The 22,714-nt window shown below is 47.9% G+C and overlaps 1 protein-coding gene across 1 annotated transcript; it reads right to left on the bottom strand.

Moving 5' to 3' along the window:
• LOC308469052 (beta-4C adrenergic receptor-like) lies at positions 1 to 17,728 on the bottom strand. The gene is made up of 3 exons (XM_081024367.1): positions 16,118 to 17,728; positions 4,254 to 4,320; positions 1 to 40 (listed from the first exon to the last, which is right to left on the bottom strand). The coding sequence occupies exons 1-2, from the start codon at positions 17,437 to 17,439 to the stop codon at positions 4,281 to 4,283; spliced, it is 1,362 nt and encodes a 453-aa protein (XP_080880493.1). The 5' UTR covers positions 17,440 to 17,728; the 3' UTR covers positions 1 to 40; positions 4,254 to 4,280.
• Between the last annotated feature and the right edge of the window lie 4,986 nt (positions 17,729 to 22,714).

Here is a 22,714-nt window from a genome sequence, read left to right as displayed (position 1 = left end):
GGAGATCAAGACCCCTCCCAGACAAGCTTGCGTTGCTGTCCTGAAAAGAAAGAAGAAAAAGGAGTTGAAAAGGGAAATAACAGTTTGCTGGTGCACGTCAATTCCCATCAAAGACAACAACAGACCCTAATCCAACACAGCAATTTAGCCTGTCATTGACAAATCAAGCCAGCTTAGGTTTCATTAAGGCAAACAAACACACAGAGCTGGAATCAATAAGCAAGTGTGTGTGAATTGATTGCATAACTGGTTCTTCAGAGCTCCCTGGTGGATTTCTCTCGGGGGAATTAAACCGTAAACCATTTCCGTCCCAAGCTAAGGCATAAAGCCAACGAAAGCAAAAGCAATTCTAAGGTGACACACATTTTACTCCATCAAAATGCTGGCCCCTTGCCCCTGTACCTGCAGAGCCATGAAAACGAGTAAACCAAGAAGACAAAGATATCATGTGCTTCTTAGCACACATGAGTCCCACTGGGGCAAGAGTCACTCTTGTGCTTTGGAACGCTCTGCTCACTGATGTTAGGCAGACACCCTCACTATTTCCTTTTAGGCCAGGGGCTGGGGAACCTGAGCCTGGCAAGACTGCTCCCAGGCAGCAACCGTAAGAACTTTGCCACAGCTGCAGCTGTTTCCAGGGAGAACCCTATTGTTGAGGACACGGTTTGTGACGGGCAGTTGGCATTTGCGGTGAGAGCAGGAATGCGACTCACAAATGCACGAGGTGTGATTCATGCTGCGCCCGAGTTTTTCCTGTTCTATATCTTTATTCATTGGTTTACCAGATTTATTTTTTGTATTTTTGTGTTTCTAGTTGATGCACTTTTATTTTATTTGGGGGGTATTAATCTATTCACCTCTTTGGGGGCCTTGGACAAACAGCAGTATATAAATAACTCGATGAGGATTTGGACTCACGAGGCCATTTCTCCCTGAAACCAAACCCACTTCTCCCAGGTCTGATATTATATATGGCATCAGGTGTGGGGAAGGTAGATAAGTTGCTGGATCATAAGGCTGCCAGGCAACTGACAGGTGGCTTTTCTCACCCAAGTGTCAAAGTTGGTTTAAAAGGTCTGGCTTATTTTTATCTGCACTTTAAGGGAAAATATGCTATGAAGATTTGCCTTTTTAATGATTCTGTGGATTTTAGCTGTCTTTGATCTGCAGTTTTAGCTGGACACCGCTTAGAGAGCTCTTTGACGAAGAGGCTTCTAAATAAATGTGTTCTGTGGATGCAGGCAGTCACACAACGAGAATGGGAACCACTGTCCCCAACCACAAAATTCCTACCCACGACTGCTATACCCTGACTCCTATCCTTCTTCCACTCAGGGGGAAGGTCTGCAAGGGTCCCCAGGTATTGTTCAGCTGAATGTTCCCTTCAGTATCCCCAGACCAACAAGGGAACGGGGCACATTCACAACATTGTCATTTAGTTATTATTTTATTCCTTGCATTAATACCCCATCATTTTCTCCAAGGAGCTCAAGGGGGCATCTGTGGTTCTTCCCCCCCCCCCCATTTAATCCCCACAACAACCCTGAGAGGTAGGTTAGGCTGAGAGGCAGTGACTGGCCTGAGATCACCCAGTGATCTTCATGGAAGAATGGGGACTTGAACCTTGCTCTCCCAGGTCTGGGTCCGAAACTCTAACCACAACATTGGATTATTCATATTATTATTTTAACTTATATCCCACCCTTGCTTTTGAAGGAACCCAGAGCAGAAAACACATCAATGATAAAACACTTTTTGAAAAACAAACAAATGGTGATCTCAGGGATGCCAGTAACAGTGTCTTTCAGCCATCAAGTGCTGGGGTAAACAGGATTTGTTTAAAAAATAAAATCCTGAAAGTCAATAATACTTTAAATACATTTAAAGCACATTACTTTCCCCAAAGAATTTTGGGAACTGTAGTTCACCCCCACAGAGCTACCATTCCCAGCACCATCAACAAACTACAGTTACCAGGATGCTTTGAGAGAAGCCCTGTTACTTTTAATGTACTGGTCCTAATTCAAGGTGTTAGTAAAAGGTAAAGGGACCCCTGGCCATTCGGTCCAGTCGTGACCAACTCTGGGGATGCGGTGCTCATCTCGCTTTATTGGCCGAGGGAGCCGGCATACAGCTTCCGCGTCATGTGGCCAGCAGGACTAAGCCGCTTCTGGCGAACCAGAGCAGTGCACGGAAACGCCGTTTACCTTCCCGCCGGAGCAGTACCTATTTATCTACTTGCACTTTGACGTGCTTTCGAACTGCTAGGTGGGCAGGAGCTGGGACTGAGCAACGGGAGCTCACCCCATCGCGGGGATTCGAACTGCCAACCTTCTGATCGGCAAGTCCTAGGCTCTGTGGTTTAACCCATAGCGCCACCCACATCCCACAAGGTGTTAGTATGGGCATACAAATGACTCAGGAGCAGAGTACCTAAAACAGTGGCTTCCCCAATATCAACCAGCAGGGGTTTCTTGGTTCCCAGGGACCTTTGACGGGGCCTTTTCAGTGGCAGTTCCCTGTTTGTGGAAAACCCTCCCAGGTGAGGTTCATCTGTCTCCTTCTTTCAGGAGGAATTTGAAAACCTTCCAGGCATTTGACGGCTAAGAAACACTTTTCCTGTCAACCTCGGAGATCACTATTTTTAGAATGCTTTTAGATTGCTGTTGTTGGTGTTAATGTTTTTGTCACCCTGGGTTCCTTTGGGAGGAACAGAAGGATATCAATTGAAATAGTAATAACAACTAATAATAATACTTATTAGTCACTCACTATAAACAAAGCACCAAAGCATCTTAAATTAAAAGCCTCAGGCATAGAACAAAATCAGATATGCCTTCCAAATTCCAAATATGGCATTTGGATCCTGGGAGCGCTAAGAAGATTACGAGTGTAAGCAGGAAAGATAAAATTCTCTGGGTAAGCTTGACGACAGAAAGCGCTTCTGATGTTTTCCCTGCGCTTACGATCCCTGCCTCTGGACTGCCTTCTTGTCCAGTCCAACATCCACATGCAGTCACCAAAGCTTTAGATTAAGAACTCAGGCTTACAGCAGCCCAAACATCCGTCCAGCTCCAACTTTAAAAAAACAAAAACTGTCCAGCCTGTTTGTCTCTCTTGAAGGTTCTGTGATTGTGCTGTGGTTCCTGCAGCCAATCAGAAGCCGCAGAAGCCCCTTCAGATGTTTGGCTTCCAAAAATAGTTTGCAAACTGCAACTCTCACTTCCAGATTTGTGATGTTCGGGAGCCAAAACATTTGAGAACTAAGCTGTTCAAGAACCAAGGTACGACTGTACAATATAACACTGCTTAATATATCCACCTAGAACACGAAACCGAAAATCCAGCTTGACATAGACAGCAAAATGCTAAGAAGAATTCAGTTGCAAAGCAGCCCCAAGGAAAGGATCCCAGTTTATATTGCGTGACCAAATATAGCAGGGGTGGGGAACCTTTTTGGCCTACTAGGCTAGATCTTTCTCCCCCTCAACACACTCCATGGGCCAACTTTGACACAGGGCAATCTAATGATGTCAGGTGATTGGCAGGTGGGTGGTTCTGTCCTCCTGTCAAAGTTGGCCTGCAGGGGTGAGGGAAAATAGTGAGCAGAGTTCAAGTGCACCAGTGAGTTTCCTCTGGAGAACTAGATTGAGCACGGTAAGCAAGCAGGATTGAAATGCCCAACCCTCAGTTGATGCACAGGGACTTCAACTCTGTTTTCCAGGCAAAGGACCCAGTTGTGTCTTCACTGGCCGCATCCCTTATGTTGCATATAATTGCATATAATGTCAGGTGGCTGTGGTTTGGGGAAATTGGCTTAACAGGCCAAACTGGGTTCCTGAGCAGGAGGTTTCTCACTTCTGAAATACAGGTTATATCCACTATTGGCCCAACAGTACAGTGGTACCTCAGGTTACATACACTTCAGGTTACATATGCTTCAGGTTACACTCCGCTAACCCAGAAATAGTGCTTCAGGTTAAGAACAGTTTCAGTTTAAGAATGGACCTCCGGAATGAATTAAGTACTTAACCCGAGGTACCACTGTAATTTTTCTGCCACCACTGCATCCTTGGAGCATCAGCAAACAGAACATGTCATCCTGAACAATCTTCTAAGGAAGTCCCATGTATAACAGATTGTAATAATCTATCCTGGAGGCTACCAAAGCAAAGGCAACTGAGTCTGCGTTCAAATGCAGAATCTATCAAACAAGCTGCATATTTGGCTCAGAGTTTCAAAGGGATACTCACTGTATTTTCTTTGGCTTCTTCCTTCTCTCACATTCTAGGACAATCTGTCACTTCTTTGGTGGGAAATCTTTTTTTGAAAAGAAAAAGGCAACAAGAATAAAAACAGTTCAATTTACCAGTCAGGTTTTTTTCTTAGCCAGTCTTTTAAAGCATTGAGAACTGGGTCTTGTTGGAAGCAGGTGTTTTAAAGCACAAGTTGCATCTGATCAGAGCAGATTTGCCCGTAGAGCAAATCCTCAAAGTGTTCTCTCTCTCGTCCTCTGTTTAGTCTGTCATGGGCACATTTCATATTGTATTTCTTTCATTGTTACATATACACAGTATCCCACCTTTCCCCCATGCAGGTGAAGGTGGCCCTTTCCATTTTAGCCTCACAACAACCCTGGGAGGTAGGTTTGGCTGTCTCAGTCTTGACCAGCCCAAGGTCACCTAGTGAGCTTCATAGCTGAGTAGGGACTGGAATCCTGTCCTCCCAAGTCCTGGTCCAGCATTCTAAGCACTGCCCCACATTGCTACCCATAAAAAGTCTTCTGAAATTAATTAAGATAAGCTGAAATGGGCCCCTCTGAGGGGTGTGTCCAAAAACTGGTAAGTTTTATTTAATGTGTTACTGGTATTAATGTAAGGAAGAGGCATGTCTGAAGAGCTGTCATGCAGAAGATGAGCAGATTGGAACTTGGGAACATTCAGTGGAGCTGAATGCTGAAAGATTCAGGATACACAAAAGAAAGTACCTCTTCACAAAGCACATAGTTAAACTACAGAATTTCCTTCCAGGAACGTGGAGGCTTAGACAAATTCATGGAGGATAAAGCTAACAACTATCCAGGACAGCTGTGTTCCACATCCACATTTGGGAGGCAGTATACCTCTGAATAGGGACGCGGGTGGCGCTGTGGGTTAAACCACAGAACCTAGGGCTTGCCGATCAGAAGGTCTGCGGTTCGAATCTCCGCGATGGGGTGAGCTCCCATTGCTCAGTCCCAGCTCCTGCCAACCTAGCAGTTCAAAAGCACGTCAAAGTGCAAGTAGATAAATAGGTACCGCTCCGGCAGGAAGGTAAACGGCGTTTCCGTGCGCTGCTCTGGTTCGTCAGAAGCGGCTTAGTCATGCTGGCCACATAACCCGGAAGCTGTACGCCGGCTCCCTCGGCCAATAAAGCGAGATGAGTGCCGCAACCCCAGAGTTGGCCACGACTGGACCTAATGGTCAGGGGTCCCTTTACTTTACTTTTTATGCCTCTGAATACCATCTTCTGGAGATCACACAGATGGGGAGAATACCATTGTACTCAGTTCCTGATAATAATAATAATAATAATAATAATAATAATAATAATAATAATAATTTATTTATTTATACCCCGCCCATCTGGCTGGGCTTCCCCAGCTACTCTCGGCAGCTTCCAACAAAGTATTAAAATACAGTAATGCATCAAACATTAAAAGCTTCCCTAAACAGGGCTGCCTTCAGATGTCTTCTAAAAGTCTGGTAGTTGTTGTTCTCTTTGACGTCTGGTGGGAGGGCATTCCACAGGGCTGGTGCCACTACCAAGAAGGCCCTCTGCCTGGTTCCCTGTAACTTGGCTTCTTGCAGTGAGGGAACCGCCAGAAGGCCCTTGGCGCTGGACCACTTAGGGTTGATTGTATTCAAGAAGTATATAGAATCATAGAATTGTAGAGTTGGAAGGGACCCAGAGGGTCATCTAGTTCAACCCCCTGCAATGCAGGAATATTTTGCCCAATGTGGGGCTTGAACCCACAACCCTGAAATCAAGAGTCTCACGCTCTTCTGACTGAGCTATCCCCATTAACATGATCCAGAAGACTCTTATTACATTAGATTTGTTATCAGTGGCTCTAGCCCAGCCCACTTTTTCAGTTTGGGTACCACTGCACCTGGATGCATGCATCCATTCATGTAGGTACCCTCTTTCAGTGTCTGACTCCTTTTAGAAAAATCTACGCTTGGCTTGCTTCATGATCTCACCTGCAAATCAACCCCCTCAACCCTGTTTTTCTCAGAAAATAAGATCAAACTTAGAAGTACGGGCAAGAAGACAGCATGAGATTGATGTAAAAATACCCAACCACAAGAACGAAATGCATATGGCCATCTGTACGGAGGCATGAGGAGGTGAGGGAAAGAATGTAACTGTAAGTACTGGGAAAGTTGGGGGAAAGAGTGTAATGGGTTGAAGATGTTGCTGTGGAGACCCCTAGTTCAGAGGCAGAGTACATACTTTGCATGCCTAGGGTTTAAACCTTGACATTTCCAGACAGAGTATGTCAGCTCTGTCATTCAGAAAGGACAGTATTAAACTCCAGAGGTCAATGGTCTGACTCACTTGAAGTGTGTGTGTTGGGGTGGGGGGGATAGCTCAGGCAGTAGAGCATGAGACTTAATCTCAAGATTGTGGGTTCAAGCACCACGTTGGGCAAAAGATTCCTCCTTTTGGAGGGAGCTGGACCATATGACCCTCGTGATCTCTTCCAACTCACTCTATATAGGCTAACAGCTAAAGCTAAATGGTTTGAGGTGGGGAGATCTTCCAGCCCAAGGGCCACCTAGCCTTCTGGGGGCCACACTGACAGTGGGCAAGGCCAGAGGCAAAAGTGGATGGAGCGACAGATGTACCATTGTACCTTTGTAATGATAGGTTAGTTCCTACACGGCCGTCTCTAGTCTCCATCCAGAGTCATTATTGGAGATCAAAGACATGCTCCAGTCAGGCAAAAACACTTCGGGTGCAAAGCAGGGCCTCTGAGGATTTTGGCCAAGGATGGTTGTGTGGTGTAGGGGGAGCAATGAGGGCCAGATAAGAGAGGCTTGGAGGGCCATAGTTGGTCTCAGGGCGTGAGGTTCTCCATCCCCTGATCTAGACAGAAGACCTTCTGGGAACTTCTTCAGTTGCACTGAAGAAAGGAAGGATGTAAAATGAAATAAAGGAATAAATGCAAGCGCTTGTGACAGTGCAATGTAGCCAACTAAGTTCTACTCAGAACAGACCCACTGAAATTAATGAGCCTATCTTAGCTTTGTCCATTAACTGCAATGGGTCTACTCTGAGTAGGGCTAGCACTGGGGAAAAAACCCATTATTTACATCTTGTTTTTCCAGCTTTCAAAGCAGCATGCAACATGGTATGAGAGGAATCATTGGAAATTAAGGACATGCACCCTTTTGTGGGGGCATGTTTGCCTCAAACCGGAGCTGTCCGTTGAAGAGACGAGGACACAGTCCAGACACATATTGGTGGCCAAGCCTATCCTCCTATAAAACTGAAAGACGCTGACTGTCCCCACTGTTGAACCCTGGTTTTGAGACCTTTTGGAACTTTCTGCTTACAAATGGGGCTGATATTTCAGACTCCAGGAAGAAGATACATTTCAAGATATTCTAAAAGAGTCTAAAAAGCAAGCTCAGTGCAGTGTTAAGAACAGAATGTGCTTTTGTTTCTTTCTTTATTAGTAATGCTATTCTTAATATCTTATTTGCAGACTTTAGTATGCTGAGATGTCCTATAGGCCTATTTTTGACATTTTATATGGACACTGGATGTAAGCGAAGCTATTCTGTAATTTATGCCCAATCTGTAAATGTGCACAGATAGGGAGGGGGAGGGTAAGCGGGGGGGGGGGTAGAAGCAGGAAAGCTTGTGATAAAAATACAGCTGTTCACTTTTTTAAAAATGCCTGGATAAAAATCAAATCAAATAGCAATAAATAAGTTCTCAGTTCAGCAATGTATGCCAAGATCCTCCTTTTGCTGAAGAAACCACTTAGGCTGTGCACATGTGTAGCCTTTGAAACACACAAAGGACATTTTTTCACAGGCTGCCCTTGCATATAGTAGCTAGCAAGTAAACCCACCTTTGCACAATAACCTAATCTAAAGTGAAACAAAATAATAATAATAAAAATTCCTTCCAGTAGCACCTTAGAGACCAACTAAGTTTGTTATTGGTATGAGCTTTCGTGTGCATGCACACTTCTTTTGTTTCGACTACAGCAGACCAACAGCAGTCTGACTCAAGGGCATCCTGATCAAATTTGCAGATGACACCAAATTGGGAGGGGTGGCTAACACCCCAGAGGACAGGATCACACTTCAAAACGACCTTGACAGATTAGAGAACTGGGCCAAAACAAACAAGATGAATTTTAACAGGGAGAAATGTAAAGTATTGCACTTGGGCAAAAAAAATGAGAGGCACAAATACAAGATGGGTGACGCCTGGCTTGAGAGCAGTACATGTGAAAAGGATCTAGGAGTCTTGGTTGACCACAAACTTGACATGAGCCAACAGTGTGACGCGGCAGCTAAAAAAGCCAATGCAATTCTGGGCTGCATCAATAGGAGTATAGCATCTAGATCAAGGGAAGTAATAGTGCCACTGTATTCTGCTCTGGTCAGACCTCACCTGGAGTACTGTGTCCAGTTCTGGGCACCACAGTTCAAGAAGGACACTGACAAACTGGAACGTGTCCAGAGGAGGGCAACCAAAATGGTCAAAGGCCTGGAAACGATGCCTTATGAGGAACGGCTAAGAGAGCTGGGCATGTTTAGCCTGGAGAAGAGGAGGTTAAGGGGTGATATGATAGCCATGTTCAAATATATCAAAGGATGTCACATAGAGGAGGGAGAAAGGTTGTTTTCTGCTGCTCCAGAGAAGCGGACACGGAGCAATGGATCCAAACTACAAGAAAGAAGATTCCACCTAAACATTAGGAAGAACTTCCTGACAGTAAGAGCTGTTCGACAGTGGAATTTGCTGCCAAGGAGTGTGGTGGAGTCTCCTTCTTTGGAGGTCTTTAAGCAGAGGCTTGACAACCATATGTCAGGAGTGCTCTGATGGTGTTTCCTGCTTGGCAGGGGGTTGGACTCGATGGCCCTTGTGGTCTCTTCCAACTCTATGATTCTATGATTCAACATGGCTACCTACCTGTAACTAATCTAAAGCAGCAGCTACTGCTATGTCATCTGTACACACAGATGAGCACATTTTCACTAATTTCCACCTCTCAATTAGTGTTTCCACAGTCCTTTTTTAAAAAAAAAAATCATTTCCCCCAACCTTTCAAAAGAGAGGAGCTGGAATTTGGTGTGTTGGTATACTATATTGTTATACAGAGTTACTGTACTGCGTCCTATTTTGAAGGGGACTGGTAAGTATAAGCAACCCAAGAAAGTTCTCTCTGTATAGTACTCAGCCAGGCAGTAAGTGCTCAAGAAGTACATTACTGGCACAAAATGAATTATACCCAGCCCAGAAGAATGCACTTTATATTGGCAAGTAGTGTGGGCCAGGGATGACTTGGGGATGATGTCATGTGTACAGCACCCCCAAAAAGCACTCGCATCCAGCACTAAATGCATATTGTCATGCTATGTGTATGTGCCTTTTGAGAGGGCTGACCAGGGCAAACACACATTTGAAGCCCTGGGGGTGGAGGGTGGAGATGGGGAAGGGTTGTAGTTCAGTGGTAGAGCATCTGCTTTGCATCTGGAAGGACTCTGGTTCAATCCCCAGCATCTCTCAGGTAGGGATGGGAGAGATCCCTAGAGATGCTGCTGTCTGCTAGGGTAGACAATGGTGGGCTCAATGGACCAAGGTTCTCACTCAGTATAAGGCAGCTTCCTATGTTCCTCAGGGTCCTCCTCCCACCAGTTCACCCCACCCCAACATGAGCTGGCTTCTCCTGCTCACATTTGTGTGAAATGTATAGTTTGGACCAAAGGACGCTTTGCCCGCTGAGATATATTGGGGCTGAGTCGCTCTGAGATGTAGAAAGGGCCATGGCTCAATGGAAGAGCATGTGCAAAAAGTCCCGGGACATCAGATTAAGAGCTCAGACTTACAGCAGCCCTCACTTTAAGAATCCAGCACCAACTTTAAGAACCAAAAAACCAATCCACCCTGTTTGTGTCTTTACAGTCCTAAGATAGTACTATGCCATCTAAATAATCCTACCAGTTAAATGTCTTAGAATCTTGATAGGGAAGTCCCAAGTCTGGTTAACTTATATGGCTAAACTGATGAAGAGGCATAGCTCAGTGGTAGAGTAGCTGCTTTGCATGTAGAAGGTCCCAAGTTCAATACTTGACACCTACTGATAGGGCTGTAAAAGACCCGTGTGGAAATCTGGAGAGCCGCTTCCAGCCAGGGTGGACAATCCTGAACTAGATGATGGATCAATGATCTGACTCAGCATAAGGCAGCTTCTCCCATTTCTTAATCGTTGGGAAAGGATTATAGGTCAGTACTAGGGCATGTGCTTTGCATGTAGAAGCTCCCAGGTTCAACCCTCAACATCTCCAGGTAGGTCTGGAAAAGAGCCCTGTCCGAAACCTGAAAGAGAGGCACTGCCAGACTGTGTAGATATTTAGAAAAGACTGAGCTGGATGGGCAAACTGACTGACTCAATACAGTGGTACCTTGGGTTACATACGCTTCAGGTTACAGACTCTGCTAACCCAGAAATAGTGCTTCAGGTTAAGAACTTTGCTTCAGGATAAGAACAGAAATCGTGCTCCAGCAGCGGCAGCAGCAGGAGGCCCCATTAGCTAAAGTGGTGCTTCAGGTTAAGAACAGTTTCAGGTTAAGAACAGACCTCCAGAACGAATTAAGTACTTAACCTGGGGTACCACTGTATAAGGCAGCTCCCAAGGTTCCTAATCTCTGGAAAGTATCCCTAGTTATAAGTAGATCAGTCGCAGGCAATGGGAAAGGCTTTTCTGTGTCTGAATCCCCAGAAAGCTTACTGCCAGTCAGACTAGAGAATATTGGACTAGTAACTGGTATCCATGCAGATGCTCTTGGACTGCAACTCCCATCAGCCCCAGCCAGCATGGCTAATGGTCAGGGATGATGGATGTTGTAGCTCAGTGACAACTGGTGAGCACCACGTTGGCTAGTCCTAGATTGGGTTAGATCAGGTGTGGTGAACCTGTAGCTCTCCAGATGTTGCAAAACTACAACTCTAGTCACCCCTGGCTATTGGCCATGCTTGCTGGAGCTGATGGGGAGTTTTAGTCAAACAACATTTGGAGGGCCAAAAGTTAGTCACACTTGGAGTGGACAGACAGATAAAGCCACCTTCTATGAACCTGTGAATATGAGTTGCCAGGGAGCTACAGCTACATCATGACTCTTCACAAATATACCGTAGTTAGAATGCCCTTTTACACATGTCAGTGTTCACCCTGAAACACATGATGGGATGCATCTGCTGGGTGAAGGGTGAATGTCTAATGGTCGGGGGTGTATCCAGCAACATCTGGGGGGAGGGAAGTTTCCTAGAAACAGAAGACAAGCCCTAATAAATTAGTCCAGTTCTCAGAGTGATTTCAAAGTCATTCCCTATTCCTTGGGAACTCTGGGAACAGAAACTCTGCAGGAGGAATTGGAGTCTCCTAGCAACTCTCAGCACCCTTAACAAACTACATCTCCCAGTATTTGGGGGGATCTATGGCTATTTGAGGGACGCGGGTGGCACTGTGGGTTAAACCGCAGAGCCTAGGACTTGCCGATCAGAAGGTCGGCGGTTCGAATCCCCATGACGGGGTGAGCTCCCGTTGCTCAGTCCCAGCTCCTGCCAACCTAGCAGTTCAAAAGCACATCAAAGTGCAAGTAGATAAATAGGTACCACTCCGGCGGGAAGGTAAACGGAATTTCCGTGCGCTGCTCTGGTTTGCCAGAAGCAGCTTAGTCATGCTGGCCACATGACCCGGAAGCTGTACGCCAGCTCCCTCGGCCAGTAAAGCGAGATGAGCACCGCAACCCCAGAGTTGGCCACGACTGGACCTAATGGTCAGGGGTCCCTTTACCTTATGGCTGTTTGAAGTGGTATAATTGCTTGGTCTTCCACACAATGTGTCCTCATTGCACATTAGCGAGATTGAAACAGGCCACAAATAAGAGACAGAGGAACTCTTCAGCACAGGAATGAGGAGACTGTGCCCCGCCCCCAGGTATTGTTGGACTTCAGTACCCATCATCCCTGGCCATTGGTTACATTGGCTAGGACTGATGGGAGCTGGAGTCCAACAGCATCCCCAAACTCGGCCTTCCAGATGTTTTGGGACAACTCCCATCATCCCTAGCTAACAGGACCAGTGGTCAGGGATGATGGGAGTTGTCCCAAAACATCTGGAGGGCCGATTTTGGGGGTGGCTGATCTAGAGGCTACTGTCTCCCCACGTCTGTTTTAGTGTCTTGGGTGACAAGGGGCCAAAGGCATCTACAGTATACCATTTGCCACTTGAGTGTGCCAAGTAGAAGTTGCCTGGAGTGAGCAACCAAGATGCAAAGAGATTTGTTCTCACTGGAAGCTGAGATGGATGCTGGATTTTGCACATTCATCCTCTTAATTTGTCCCTGGCAGTGAAAGAAGAGGAACTGAGCGACAGCAAAGACTGGAAGCTGTCATAGACGATAGCGGCTTTGTTTCCCCAAACACAGCAGGGGGTGAGGAACTACCTCATCTGTATTTAAAACACAGATGTGTGAACTTTTGCCTTCGAAAATGACAGCAGCTGCAAGATAAGTTGCATAGCAACTCAGTCTACACCAGCCAACCGCATCATGTTGAGGAAGACTTACATGGCTCCTGCTGTATAGTATCCGAAGCCAAGCACAACACAATAAGAGACCTACTGGACCGTCACCAAAGGCCCATCTAGTTCAGCATCCTGTACTCACAGTGGCCAACCACATGCTGGTGGGAAGCCTGCAAGCAAGCAAGACCTGAGCACAGCAAAACTCTCCTCACCTGTGATTTCCAGAAACTGGTAAAGTTGGCTCTGTGAGCTGGGAGATGAGCTTATGCACAGCAGTGAAATGGGACGCACGCCTGCATTCATCATTTGCTTAATTAAGCTGACATGCTCAACCTCTTGTTGAGGGGCTCGTCCACACTTCCGCTTGACTCATGCTTAGAAAGTACGGGTCCAAGCAGTTTTCTGTTTGTCCCACATTTTCTAGGCATGGATCCAAGTGGTTCTGCCTTTGCCCTGCTGCTTTCCTGTTATGGTGATTTTATTAGTACACTGCCTATTATAATGCTCTGTATTGTTTTTCTTATGCTCTGTAAAATACGTTCTTAATATTGTACACCGCCCTAGGGTATTTTGATATAGGGTGGTATATATATCTAAATGATGATGATGATAATATCCTAAAAAAACCCACCACTCTTTAGTGCTAAATCAGAACAAATGGCAATCTGTGAAGAACCTGATTGCCATTTGTTCTGAATCAGTGCTAAATCACAGATTTTCCTGGGGGAAAGTTGTAGGGTAAACGGATGGCTGGTTATACCCAAAGTGAAATGATATTACATTTGAAAGGCTATTGACATGCATTGGGAATTCTATAGGGGGTGCAACTTGGAGTAGAAAAAGAGGAGTGGGAGAAGGATCGAGGGCACACAGTCATGCATAGACACATACCACATCTCTGCCAGTGACAGACTTTGGGCTTTCAAATTTCAGTGGCATCCTGTGCAGCACCAAAATTTGGCACACCCCCTTGCCTTCCAGTCTAACTCATTGTTGCAGCGTCTCCTGCAGCAACCTCTCTGCCTGGCGCCTAGTGTGGGTGAACCAGTCTTGCTCCCCTAAATCCGCCTCTGTCTCTGCTCCAGATTCTCCCCCTCCAACTTTCTGTACTTTATTTAACAAAAATGGTAGGTGCTCCTATACATACATTCTGTGCAACATATAGAGTATGTTTTTTCCCCTAAGGTTGTGTCATAATCCCTCACCTCCAGCCAGATTTTCTTTTGGAGGCTGAATTTTACATGCACTGAACGTTTTCATTTTTCTAATATGCAGGAACTTGCAGCACAACAGCCAAAGAATGGAAAGTGCTAGAACAGGGGTCAGCAAACTTTTTCAGCAGGGGGCCAGTCCACTGTTCCTCAAACCTTGTGGGGGGCCAGACTATAATTTTTTTTTGGGGGGGGGGGAATGAACAAATTCCTATGCCCCGCAAATAACCCAGAGATGCATTTTAAATAAAAGGACACATTCTACTCATGTAAAAACACGCTGATTCCCGTACCGCCCACAGGCCGGATTTAGAAGGCGATTGGGCCGGATCCAGCCCCCGTGCCTTAGTTTGCCTACCCATGTACTAGAAAGTTTCAGTAAGTTAAGCCAAGATCAAAACAAGGAGACCCCCAACTACATAAACTCACTGCGGCTATCTACACAGTAGAGACTTAAAACGAAACATGATTGCCACCCCCACCCACCTGGGGCTGCATTTCAGGTCGCATTTGCATGTTGCAAATGTTGCAACCATCAGAGAGGGAGGGGGATGTCTTCACCCAGTGCATACTACCTGTTGGTTGCAAACCCCTCCCGACAATTCTTATTCAGGAGGCTGTCATCTGCACATGTCAACCAGCTATCTCAAATGTACACACCTCAGCTTAACTGCACAGTGACCTAGTTTGAGGGAAAACACATCAAACACCAGTATTTCTCAAGGAAGTCCAGGATAGATGTGGATTGTGGCCAATGTCATGTGTACACAGCTTCAAACACCAGTGGTGAGAGCACACTGGAGCCAGAGTAATGATAGTGAGCAGACAGCTTGTGCCTTCAGCTGTGACACCTGATATGGTTCCTCCCCATCCCTCATTCCTACTCTTGCACTAACTCCCTTTCACAGTCTTGGCTGCGCTTATAACTCCCTGAATCCAGGGGCTATTTACAATGTGCTCAGCACCTACCATGGCAATCACACTCATAATGCTTCCAGGTATTCGTTTATATCAAGGTTGGAGGCTAAGTCGACATGGGAAGCAGGATCAGATGCCCCCAATCCAGCTTTTCACCTACATGGACTGACAGTGGCTTTCGTGGGATTAAACCGAAAACCTTCTGCATGCAAAGCATGTTTTACCATACAATCACAGCCCTTCCTTCAAGTGTGCAGCTCTTTGAAATGCTGCAGTAGAGAAATACCACAGGAAGCTTCCTTATACCCACTCAGATCACTTGTCCCCATAGTTCCAGGCTGTCTACTCTGACTGCTTTCTGGCAGAGTTACCCCATCACCTGACACCTGACTTCTTTAACCGGAAGAAATGCTAGATTAAATTTGATACCTTCTTCAAAGAAAGCATAAACTCTGAGGCAAGGGTGAGGAACCTTTGGCCCACCAGATTTCACTGCAACTCCCATCACCCCTGGCCATTGGTCCTGCTTGCTGGGGCCGATGGGAGTTGTAGTCCAACAACATCTGGAGGTCCAAAGGTTCTTTACACCTGCTGTAAGTCTTAAGAGTCTAAGCTTTGGGTAATCAGTCCATGATGCAGCCTTCTGGGCACCAGTCCCAGTACGATGGGTGCAATCCAAAATGTGCTAATTAAGGAGCAAGCCTCATTGAACATACCAGGATTTACTTCCAAGTAAACATGCGATTCCTTCCCTTTTCAGTCCCCTCCCACACCACCCTGTGGCACACCGCTGGAAAACAAGAGGAGCACAATATTTACCCCTCCCCCAATTGCTATAGACCAGTGGTGGCCAAACTTTGCCCTCCAGCTGTTTTGGGACTACAGTTCCCATCATCCCTGACCACTGGTGCTGTTAGCTAGGGATGATGGGAGTTGTAGTCCCAAAACAGCTGGAGGGCACAGTTTCGCCACCACTGGTCTATAGCAATCACTGCTATAGACCAAATGTTATGGACTACAACTCCCATCAGCCCCTGCCAGTATGGCCAATGGGCTAGGCTGATGGGAGTTGTAGTCCAACAACGTCCGGCGGACACTAGGTGAAGGAACCTTACTCTACACCTTCAAGGCACCCCTCCCTCAGCATCCCACGGACACATTCCTGACACCTACTCTTCCAGCTGCGGGCACAAAGTGATCTGCGTGCCTTGAAGCTGGGCTTCCCGCAGGGGGCGCTGCGCGCAGCCGTGCCCATTGCTGGCGAGGTACAAGAGCTTCGTTTCGCCAGTCCGGCTGCTGGAGCGGCTGCTGGCGCTGCTGGAGCCCACGTCCTCGTCCTCCTCGTCGTCGTCCTCTCTGGCTCCCTTGGCGATGGGCTCGCCCTCCTTCTCGGACGGGGCCCGGGGGCTGAAGGCGCGGGGGCAGCGGCGCAGGTCCTTGGAGACCGCGTGGAGGCGGCGATCGGCGCTCCTGGGGCAGCACAGGAGCTTCTTGAAGGCGCACCTGAAGTCGGGGCTGCGGCAGTAGATGATGGGGTTGAAGGCCGAGTTGGCGTAGCCCAGCCAGTTGAAGAAGCGGAACAGCTGGTCGGGGATGAGCGTCCTGGCGAAGACCTTGAGGATGTTGGCCACGAAGAAGGGCAGCCAGCAGAGGGTGAAGATGCCCATGATGAGGCCCAAGGTCTTGAGCGCCTTGTGCTCCTTGATGGCCAGCAGGAGCCGGGAGGGTCTCCTGCGACGGGAGCCCTTGGCGGCGTCTTGGAGGAACCTGCCCTTGTCCTTCTCGATGGCGTGCAGCTGCCGGGTGGCCACGGCGAAGACCCTCGCGTAGACGAAGAGCATGACCAGCAGCGGCACGTAGAAGGAGATGATGGACGACAGGATGGCGTAGGGCATGTTGGTGACGAAGTCGCAGCACTGCGGGTCCTCGTAGCAGCGCAGCGCCTCCTCGTCCGCGCCGTCGCGCCACCAGTGGTTCATGATGGGCAGGAAGGAGATAAAGGCGGCCACGGCCCACACCAGGCACACCACGCCGCGCGCGCGGCCCTTGGTCACCAGCGCCTCGTACTGCAGCGGCGCCGTCACGGCCAGGTAGCGGTCCACGGCGATGGCGCACAGGGTCTCGATGCTGGCCGTCACGCACAGCACGTCCAGGGACGTCCAAAGCTCGCAGCCCGTGGTGCCGAAGGGCCAGCGGCCGCTCAGCACCAGCGTGGCGCCCGGGGGCACCACCAGCAAGCCCATGATGAGGTCGGCGCACGCCAGCGACGTGATGAACACGTTGGTCATGGTCTGCAGGCGCGGCGTCTTGGCGATGGCCACCACCACCAGCAGGTTGCCCGCCACCGTCACCAGCACGGCCAGGCTGAGAGCGGCGCCCAACGCCCCCTGCCGGCCCAGGCTGCCCGCCGCCCCGGAGCAGTTGCTGCCGTTGCCCGACGGCGCCGCGCCCGCTGCCCCCAGCCACGTCCCGTTGGGCGGCCAAGGAGGAGCCATCGCGGCTAAGACGGCGACGGGAGCCAAGCTCGGCGCGCCTAGCTGGAGGCAGCCCCTCGACGGCTTTAGTTCGACGGGCCCGCGCTCCGCCACTGTCGCGCAGGGAGAACGGGCTCCGCGCGCCTCGGACACTGCTGGCCCGCTGCTTCTGGCTCGGCAGCCCAGCCCATGCTCCTGGGGAGACGGAAGGCGCCTCGGCAGGGACAGCTCCCTCCCCTTCGGTGGGGATTGCGGAGAGGAGGAGTCCTTAAAGGCGCAGGGAGCCTGGAGGGAGAGACGGGACACGCCCGGGGCATCTCCGCCCTACACCACCCCGAGCCTGCTGCGGGAAGGCGAGCGAGCGGCGCTGACGTCTAACAGGGTGTGTTTCTTTTACAAAGCCGCCTCTCCCACTGCAGAGATCGACCCGCACCCCAGTACTTTTCAAATTTAAGTTGCACTGAAATAGCTGCAACGCGTTGCCCCACGTGCGAAGAAATTGCATTTCCCTCGCATTACTCTAGGGCTCTTCTCGGCATCGATAGTGCTTTACAAACCCTCTAGAATTCAGGAATGGGAGGGGAAGCAAATTTTTGGCTTTCTCAGAGTTGTTGGACTACACGCTCCCATCATCCCTGACCACTGGACGTGCTGACTGGCGCTAATGGGAGTTCAACAGCCTCTGGAGGGCCGCAGATTTCCCATCTTGGCTGTTCCTTCTAAGACTCCCGGGTTGCAGACCGCTGGAAGGATGGCGCTGGGGCGGGTGGTTGTGTGTCGGCCAGCCATAGTCCTACACATCCTCCTACTTTAAAGCAAACGGATTGATCCCCCAGTTTCTCGTTCGCTCCCTCGGGATCTCCCCTTTCGGGGCAGAGCCACTTTTCACTGTCCGCTTTTGTCACCTCCGGCCCTTCCCAGCACCACATCGCATTTTAGCGCAAACAAAGCAAAAAGCAGAGGGGTGGGGACTCCCCGTGGGAGAGAAACGGACGGACCCCCGGGTACCACCGACGGTCGGAGTGATGGCGAGGCTGGTGGGCGCTGATGGGTAGCGGAGCGAACCGTGTGTCCCCCCAGAGGCCGAGCGTGGAACTGCGGCATTTCACGGATGTCTCGCGAATGGAAACAGAAAAGAGAACTGTGCCCAGTGGTAGAGTGAGATAACGGAGAGGCAGCAATGCCAGGCTACTGTCGGGGATGCTGTAATTCAAATCCTCGCTCAGTTTGCGATTTTGGGACTGTCTCTCTCCCAGTCAAACCCACCTCCCAGAGTTGTAATCTGTGTGCATCCATTACCAAAATGAAGGTCGACCAGGCTGCGTGTTGAGCATGCTGCTTTATGGAAGTGAGCCGTGCACAACATCCACATGCCTGGAAGATTTTGGGCATCACATGGCAGAGCAGAGTCTTCAACAAAGATGTGCTCTCCCATGCCCACATTCTCAGCATGTACACACTCCTGTCTCAACAACCTCTGTGCTGGCTTGATCGGGTCCTCTGCATGGAAGATGCAAGGATCCCCCAGGCTGGGGAGCTGGCTTCAGGCAATGATGGGAGTTGTAGTCCAACAACATCTGGGGGCCCAAGGTTGAAAAACTCTTGCATAGATACTCTGGGTGGCTGTGCCTGCCCACCTCTGCTCCCCTCTTCCAATTACCGTATTTTTCGCTCTATAAGACACTCCTGACCATAAGAAGCACCTATTTTTTGGAGGAGGAAAACAAGAAAAGCCAGCAAGAGCCGCAGAAACACTCGCTCTTTAAAGATAGAGCGGCTCTTGCTGGCTTTTCTGGGAGGTGGGAGAAGGGACAGACGGGCTGCCCTTCTCCCACCTCCCTGAAAAGCCAGAGCAAGCTGCACAGCTATCGCTGAAGCCAGCAGAACAAGAGGCACTGAGCAGCTCTCGCTCTTGCTCTTCTGGCTTCAACAATAGCTGCGCAGCCTGCATCTGCTCCATAAGATGCACACACATTTCCCCTTACTTTTTAGGAGGAAAAAAGTGTGTCTTATGGAGCGAAAAATACAGTAACCTCCGTTTCCAGGGCGCACTCCATGAAATCTCAGGGTCTGGAATGCTCCTGACCTGACACCCTAGTCAGCACAGTACACATAATAAATTAATAATAACATTTTTTTATTTGTACCCCACCCTCCCCAGCCAGAGCTGGGCTCAGAGCGCCTAACATCACGTAAATAATACAATATGCATAAAAATATGTACCAACAGAACCAATCTACCTCTCCTGCTGATGTGCTTGCACCACAATGATGTCCCTTGCTACAACACCCTTTACTTGCTGGGTAAGCAACAGCAACCCACCTGCTGACAAACTAGCATAGCAGCCCTCCCCCACCTGGTGAGCTGCTTCTGCCACACAGATTTGTCTTCCTCTTTGATCTCCATCATGACAGGGTTAAGAGCAGGAGGCATCAAGAACAGCTAGAAACAGTGGCCACAAATAATGTCCCAGCTCACTTTACAAGTTAATGAGTGCTGCTGGGCAATGAAAGAGTCCATCTAGCAATGAAATCCCATCCTGAGGGGGAGGGGGGGGCCTGGCTCCTGAAATTGAATACAGTGTAAATAAGAAGACAAAAATAGAGGCATATGTTCATTTGGCGAGACTCACTTGCTTTCTGGAGAAAGACACAAAATTCCAGTCTCTTTGGACACCATTATTACAGAACAAAGTCCCATCTACACCACACATTTAAAACACTTGTATACCACTTTAACAGTCATGGAGAATCCTGCAAACTACAGCTTTTACAGGGTACTGGTATTGTATGTCTGTGAGGTCAGCTCCCATAGCGAACTATAGTTCACAAGATTCTTTGGGTGAAGCTGTGACTCTTGAAGCAATACAAGACTTATTATTATTTATTGCATTGATAGCCCACCTTTTCCTCCAAGGAGTTAAAGTTGGTGTACATGGTTTTCCCATTCCTCATTTAATCCCCACAACAATCGTGTGATGTAAGTGATGTTGGGAGGCAGTGGCTGGCCCCAAGAAACTTCCTGGTTGAAGGGTTTTTTTGAACCCTGGTCCTTTAGTTCCTGGCTTGACACTAACCACTGCACCACACTGGCTCTGAAATTTATGGTTTGGGTGTGACCCAAAGTGTCAAGATCCTGGAGAACAGCTGAATTCTGAGGAAGCTCTGTATTATTATTTTTTCCTGATAGCAAAGTAGCAAAGTTTCACCCTAAAGGGATACTTTAAAGGTTATTTTTAAACAGACATTTCTCTGAACATAGGTGAGCAAGTTTGTTTTCAAAGCAAGGACTTGCAAGTTTCTTACACTGGAGTAGATTCATTGCCTCTTCTTGGAGCTGGCAGGATTAGAACACAGAGCTCTGTGCAAAACTGCCAGTGAATCTGCAGGTTAGAGGATGGGAACTTTTTTCAGCCTGAGGACTACATTCCCTTTGGAGCAACCTTCTGAGGGCTGTATGTCACTGCTGGGCAAGATCAGATGCAAAAATGGGCAGAGCAACAAATGCAAATTTTGCCCTTTTACAATAGGCTCCTTCACACACACACACACACACACACACACACACACCTCTATCCTCCTCCCAGGCAAGCAAAAGGCATTACGGGTTCAAGGAAACATTCCAGCCAGCCAAAAACACTCTGGAAATGTGCAAATCAGGGCTGACGAGGGGTCTGGCTGGAAAGAAAACCAAGACAGAGAAAGTTGGAGGGCCACATTCAGCTCCCAGCCACAAGGTTCCCCATCTCTGTCTTAAATATGCAGGGGAAATAAAGCAGTCTCAGACAGGAGCCCTGGGTGAATCTCCTTGCAGCAAATACATACAGCCCCAACCTCAAGTGAGCCTTGCCAGGCACAACCCTTAAACCCCTATTTTATCAATTTTAGGTTTGTAAAGGGTTGCTGAAAATTGCAACTCTGTGTTGAGTGAGCTACAGTGCCCAGATTTTTTGGAGGAAAGAATGTGCTTTAAAGGTACAGTGCCTCTGCAGTCTCTGTGCATTATGCCAAGTTGTGTCACTGTCTAATGCAGATGCAGCTGTGTGGGGCAATCTTAAGTGTGTTCATTCAGAAGCAGATCCCATTGTGTTCAATGCAGCTTACTAGGTAAATGTGTGTAAGGTTCAAGTCAAAGTCTCTTCCTAGATCAGCCATGGCCAAACTTGGCCCTCTAGATGTTTTGGGACTACAACTCCCATCATCCCTAGCTAACAGGGCCAGTGGTCAGGGATGATGGGAATTGTAGTCCCAAAACATCTGGAGGGGCGAGTTTGGCCATGCCTGTGGACCTAGATGGACTTCAGTATTGCTGGACTGCAGGCTGGTATTGCCATGGATGTTAAGCCTCAAGAAAGAGAAAGCCCGTTGTTCGAGAGAGGAAATGAATTACCAAAGAGGACACCTATTTTCATAACATTTGCATCTGCTATTTTTTGGTATAGATTCAAATTTAGAAATTATCACCATCTACATCTTCACAAATCACCTTTCACATATAAACAGCTAACACAAGGTTTATTTTTTTTATAACAATTTTTATTTGGTTTTACATATTCAAAATTACAATCATTCCATGAAATAGCCACTGTTAAGAGTCCTCTGAATCTCTGGACTTCCCACCTTCCCCTCCAATGGGTTCCATCGTTAAACCTTTTCTACTGCATCTTTTTCACAAAACCAAGGTTTTTTTATAACTCCATTATATCCAAAGTTCTCATTACATTACAAGCGTTATTACAGTCCTGCTAGTGTTTTCAACTGCTTGCAGTGGTCTTTAAGGCAACATATAGATTTTTCCCATTCCTTATTAAAGTTTTGGTCTTCCTGGTTCCTGAGCTTTCTGGTCAGTTTTCCCATTTTGTCATAGTCCAACAACTTCATCTGCCATTCCTCTCTGCTAGGGACTTTATCTTCTTTCCATCTCTGGGCTAACAACATCTGTGCAGCTGTCGTCACAAACAAAAAAGTATTTTCTGCTCCCATGGAATTTCAGCTCCTACAATGCTTAATAGAAAAGCCTCTGGTGGTTTTTTAAAAAAATAAAAGTTATTTTAAACCTTGCTAACACAAGGTTTAAACAGTATAAAGTATAGCTGAAGATAATACAAAATGCATACCTAAGGCAGAGACTTCTACATCCAACTGTAAAAAACTTGGGGAAAGAGAAATGTCTTCAATTGTTTCTGGAAAGTACAGGTACTGGGCACCTGTCGTAGCTCAAGAGGGATGCTGTTCAACAGAAGAGGGGCTGCCAAACAGAAAGTCCTGCTCTGAGTTACTGTGGGGTGAGCATCAG

The sequence above is a fragment of the Podarcis pityusensis genome (genome assembly GCF_964106645.2).
Source record: "Podarcis pityusensis genome assembly, contig: HAP1_SCAFFOLD_474, whole genome shotgun sequence".
In the NCBI taxonomy this organism is placed as follows: Eukaryota; Metazoa; Chordata; class Lepidosauria; order Squamata; family Lacertidae; genus Podarcis; species Podarcis pityusensis.
This window is presented reverse-complemented; position numbering and strand designations above follow the sequence as displayed.